This window comes from Physcomitrium patens, chromosome 20, assembly GCF_059467195.1.
Source record: "Physcomitrium patens ecotype Gransden chromosome 20, ASM5946719v1, whole genome shotgun sequence".
Lineage (NCBI taxonomy): Eukaryota > Viridiplantae > Streptophyta > Bryopsida > Funariales > Funariaceae > Physcomitrium > Physcomitrium patens.
The window spans coordinates 10,037,996-10,042,705 of NC_143429.1; the positions used below are offsets into that span (position 1 = coordinate 10,037,996).

Consider the following 4,710-nt stretch of genomic DNA (forward strand, 5'->3'; position numbering starts at 1 on the left):
TTAATAAATTTAAATAATTTTTTAATTATAGAAAGTATTTGAAACTTGTATTGATATTATTTCTTTGTTAATATTCTCTAGAAGAATGTTATTTAATATGTATTATGCTGTATTAAAAAAAACCCACATCACACCATCTTCCAAAACTCATTCATCCAAGCTCCAGTACTTTCATCCCAGAGGTGGGGAAATTGTGATGTCGCAGTCGAGCCTTGATAAGGAGGAGCGACGCGTCGCAGCAGCCACAGCGCCGTCAGAGCCATGCCGAATTTTGAAATTGAAAGGGGGCGGGTCAGAGTGGGCGGGCATCATGAGAAGGACGAGGACGAGGAGGTTCGCGGTGCTGTATTCGGCGTGACCGTTGTTGCAGATATACATGGGACAGTGTGTTTTAGAGTCGATTCTTCATTGCCAGTTGCTGGTGGTGGTTGTGCTGGTGCTGCGGAACCTCGGCGTCTCATGATTGATGGTCCGCTGTTATTGGATCCATGAAAGACCTAATACCTCATGGTCTAATGTGGCCTACTCAAGCTCATTGCGTGGTTCAATTCCGTGGAGAGTTTGCCTTTGCTACTCCGTTTGTTTGGAACTTTTAGGCGGCATTTGGATGAGCGATCTTCGCACACGTGGGTAACGGTTTCCTCATTCATGATGGTGTGGAGTTGGAGTAGTAAGCTTTATATCTTTGTTTTTAACTTATAAATTGTTTTTGAGTTGATTCATTAGGTTCAAAGCTTTCGGGAGTGTTTGTGTGAGTGCGGTGCTCATGATGGGAATGCTGGTAGACATGCCATCAGATCAGTGGGTTTGGCTCGTTTGTTTGGTGGCTGTTGTATCGAGCACGTGGAGACTGAAAACTTAACGCACAGTGTGTAAATTTTGAATGGGGTCATGTTGGAGGAAGATCTGGTTGGAAGTCGTGGATTAGCTAGAGCGATTAGGTCTCAAGGTCTACAAGATGCCGCTTGGTTGAGTGGGGATAGGAATAAGCTGGGCGGTGCACTCAGAGCGGCTTCCGATAGAACCATTCGAAAGAACATATGCACAGAGTGTTGGAAAGACCTTAGGTCTGACAGACGTCTGGGAGTAAGGGATAGCTCTAGCTGTTTGAAATCTATTTCAGTTAGTCGCGTTGGTGGAACGTTACGCCATCAGTTGCGTGGAATCAGCTGCAACATACTATAATTTGCTGCTTCTGCGTGTTTACTCTTAAGGACTACCCCCGTCACTCGCTTGAGTGAATGAGTGGGGTAGTTTGAATTTTTTTTAGTAATGTTATTGCAATGTCAAACAAATTTTATGAACAGTAACTACTAGTTGGTTTTTTAGTTGCTCCGTTTTTTCTGGGGTTGAGAAAGCACTGATTTGTTGATCTTTGGATGGTGTCTAGGAGTACCGGGTTTCCGTATATCAGTATGGGTATCATCTAACGTGAAATCTCTGATAACTGCAATTCTCTTCTTTCTACTGTTCATTTTTGGAGTATTTACAGCTTATACCGCACTATGGTTTCTAATTATATGATAATAGCTTCTTTTTTTTCGTGTAATGCAGCTCAATCTTTACGTTGTGCTTGCAGAGTACTCAGGAGATGGATGATGCTGGGGAGGTCCACGTTGGATGTGAGATCGTCTCTGGTGCAAGGAATATTCATTCAGTCAAGTTATAAGGATGGCATGCCGATGATTCGGGACCTTGGTGATGACAATGGAGACGATTCAGCAGATCAGCCCCTTCACCACTTGATAATTACATCGCGCATGCGTATGACAATTGGTGACGACGAGGCCAGAAACAGTGTATTGAGTGAAGAGAGCGAAGAGTCAGAGGAAGGAATCCTGGGAGAGGAGCATCAGAAGGAAGAAGAGAGTGAAGAGGTAGGTCACCTTATGGAGGAGCCAGTGATGGAAGATTCTGAAATTCAAGTGAGTGTCCTTCCATAAGCACCCATTATGTAAGAGATGGCGTGACCGATTCTGATGGAGAGCAGCAGCTAGCTCTCCCTGAAGCACAGTATGACGAGGAGAGTGAGGGAGAACAGAGTGAACATCATGAAGATAACCACAACGAAGTCCGTGAAGATCTACTGGTGAAACTCATGTAGAGATCCTTGCTGCTTACAAAGAGAATCATGAAGAGGATCATCGTGGTGATAACGGAGATAATCGGGTAGTGGCTCATGTGCAGGTGCATGCGGACAATCACGGAGATGAAACCAATACTGAGGATGACGAATCAGACCATTACGCGGATCGCGAAGAAACCCAGCTTGTAGTCCATGTTCAGGTGGAAAATTGTGAGAAGAACCATGGAAATACTCGTGAGGAAAATCTCGAGAATCATTGAAACCTAGACAAGGATCATGAACTAGATAATTGCAAGGATTACGGAGATAACCGCGCGATAATTAATGGACGAGATTATGCAGACAGCCATGAGGAATGTCTTGAGGAGTATCGTGAGGTACATCATGGGAGTGAGAAATGTCAGAAGAGGGACGATCATACTAAGTCTCACTCTGAAGATGACCGAGAGAGAGCTTATACTGAAAGTGAATGAGCAAGTGACTCTTATCAACCTTGCAGAGGAATCAGAGTTTGAGGCTGATAAGATGGAGGGTGATTCGGTATGTATTGGAATGAACGGAGCACTACATGCTGAAGTAAGCGCGCTGGAACTGCTGAGTAATGCAGATATTAAAGTTAACGGCGAGCAGCCTGCGCACCATGACCAGTCTGACGTTACAGAGGAGGCACAGCAGTCGGGATATTCTAGAAACACACATCACGACCGGATAGTTCCTAGATCAACCAAGCCAGCCTTGACAAAAGCAACTGAAAAATTACTCATTGACAAAAGGAAGTCACACTCAATTGTACCCCGCGGTAAAATAGCTAGACCATCCTCTGCTCCTACTTTAGGGACACTCCATGCTCAGTCTGAACCAGATAGATACAACAGAGCCAAGCATGCTACAACAGTGGAAGTAAAGGCCTCAGATTGTGCCTTACAGTCTGGGAGAGCTGCTCACACATGACCATCTGCAAGGTTGTCGCGTTCTAAGCTCACTATTCCGCAGCCTATCCAACTGGCAACAGAGAAAAGAGCGTCCTCAATCGGACGTCCTGTGGATTCAGATGCACTTAAGCCTCGTACCCCAAGTCACCTGATGAGGAGATATTACCCAGCCGCTCATACGAAGAATGGGGGAGCGATTTCGGGAGTTATTAGAGCTGCCTCTTCACGGACGTCGAAGGAGGATCAGGAGGCACTTGAGACAATAGAGATAGACAGAGAAGCGAAATTTGAGGAGACGTTGGCAGCTCTCAGGCTCAAGACTGGTAACCCATCCGAATTTTGCTTCATGAGTGATGAGCGAGCTGAAAAAAGACGACAGTTTTGATCCAAATTGGAAGAAAAAATGAAAGCCAAAGAAGAAGAGAAAAACCAGACACAGGCAAAGAGCCAGGAAGAAATAGATAATATGATGAAACAGTGGCGGAAGAGTTTGACCTTCACGGCCACTCCATTGCCAAGCTTTTATCAAGAAACAGGCCCACTGAAAGTTGAAGTAAAGAAAATCCCTCCAACCAGGCCAAAATCTCCCAAACTAAGGACTTCAAGGAGAAGCAGTCAAGTGGCAGAACATGAAAGTTCAAGGTCTGCATTGGCTAGAACCAGGGGTGACTTGCGAGCCAGTCATTTAGGTGTGCCTTACAAAACGTCTGACTTAATAGATGGCAAAAACGCTACTTTCAGGAAATCAATGACAAGAATTCCGTTCACAGATAAGATTGCAGTTCGTTCAAAGATTGATGCTCACGGCAACAGCGAAGCTGCTGGAAAAGAAAAATCAGATAGTATTCCGCCTTCGAGGAAAATATCCATTGCAGTCGTTCCAGAGTCAGGAATGGACATGACAACCAAGCAACCTGATGCATGGGAAGCTGCTAGTTCCAACAGAAGGAGGGACCAATTCCAGATGGTCTTTCCGTAACGGCGGACCTTCTGCAGGTCGTCCAAAAAAAGCTGAGTAAGGTAAATCCAGAAGCAGCGAAGTTGCTGGAGAGGTGGCCAAAACAGATAAAAAGGATGGGGTCAGGAAGTCAATACAATTGCGTCCAAAAACCGTTGGTTCTCGGCGTGAAATTTTAGAAGCTGAGCCTCTAAGTCTCGTTCATGGTATGTCATCCAAGGAAGCGCTTTCACCAGTTATGCCAGATGTGGCAGTTGCATAGTGATTACGTATTGTTGTATTCTAGTGGTTCTCAAGCTGGAGGCTGCAAGTTCTGATGAAAATGTTCTATGCTTAGACTGATTATGAGGTAATGTAGGAAGCCTGTTCCTCTTTTCGGGGCTGTGTTTATCTGGGTTGAATAACAAATGACTGTTGTTATCCCCGTCTAAATTAGCGAATTTGAGTTCCTAATACAATTGGCTGCCCTCACAATTGAGCTGGCATGCACAACAGGCGTGCTTAAGAGGGTGTTGTCGCCATGTGTTGCACAGTGATAGTTAGTTGTATGTCTCTTGGGTGTCAAATTTACCGACTGACCAGAATTGAGCAAAATTTCTCACGAATTGGAGTGATATGAAATGCGAACTGCACATAATCTTTCCAGAAAGATATAATTCTCCTCGACAATAAGTATCTTTCCTAGTCTTTTTATACTGACCTCCTCCGTGCGTCTTTCTGGCAAAATTGTAGCT

The 4,710-nt window shown here is 44.7% G+C and overlaps 1 protein-coding gene across 4 annotated transcripts; it reads left to right on the forward strand.

Annotated features, from left to right (window-relative positions):
• The first annotated feature begins 250 nt into the window (after nucleotides 1-250).
• On the forward strand, nucleotides 251-4,481 carry LOC112273134 (uncharacterized). 4 transcript variants are annotated; one of them, XM_024501580.3, is made up of 3 exons: nucleotides 251-630; nucleotides 1,580-1,925; nucleotides 2,188-4,481. In XM_024501580.3, exons 1-3 carry the CDS (start codon nucleotides 467-469, stop codon nucleotides 2,344-2,346), a joined length of 669 nt encoding a protein of 222 aa, XP_024357348.1. In that variant the 5' UTR covers nucleotides 251-466; the 3' UTR covers nucleotides 2,347-4,481. The 4 variants fall into 4 exon arrangements, with proteins under 4 accessions (XP_024357348.1, XP_024357350.1, XP_024357351.1 ...); XM_024501582.3 differs by having other exon boundaries at nucleotides 1,580-1,877; XM_024501583.3 differs by having other exon boundaries at nucleotides 486-626.
• Nucleotides 4,482-4,710: the final 229 nt, after the last annotated feature.

Bases quoted from the DNA above. Each gene is read 5' to 3' on its own strand.
- LOC112273134 (XM_024501580.3), top strand. From the start codon at position 467: ATGGTCCGCTGTTATTGGATCCATGAAAGACCTAATACCTCATGGTCT. The intron at 631-1,579 runs GTAACGGTTTCC...TTGTGCTTGCAG, and splicing joins AGCGATCTTCGCACACGTGG to AGTACTCAGGAGATGGATGA. The intron at 1,926-2,187 runs GTGAGTGTCCTT...GCTCATGTGCAG, and splicing joins TGGAAGATTCTGAAATTCAA to GTGCATGCGGACAATCACGG.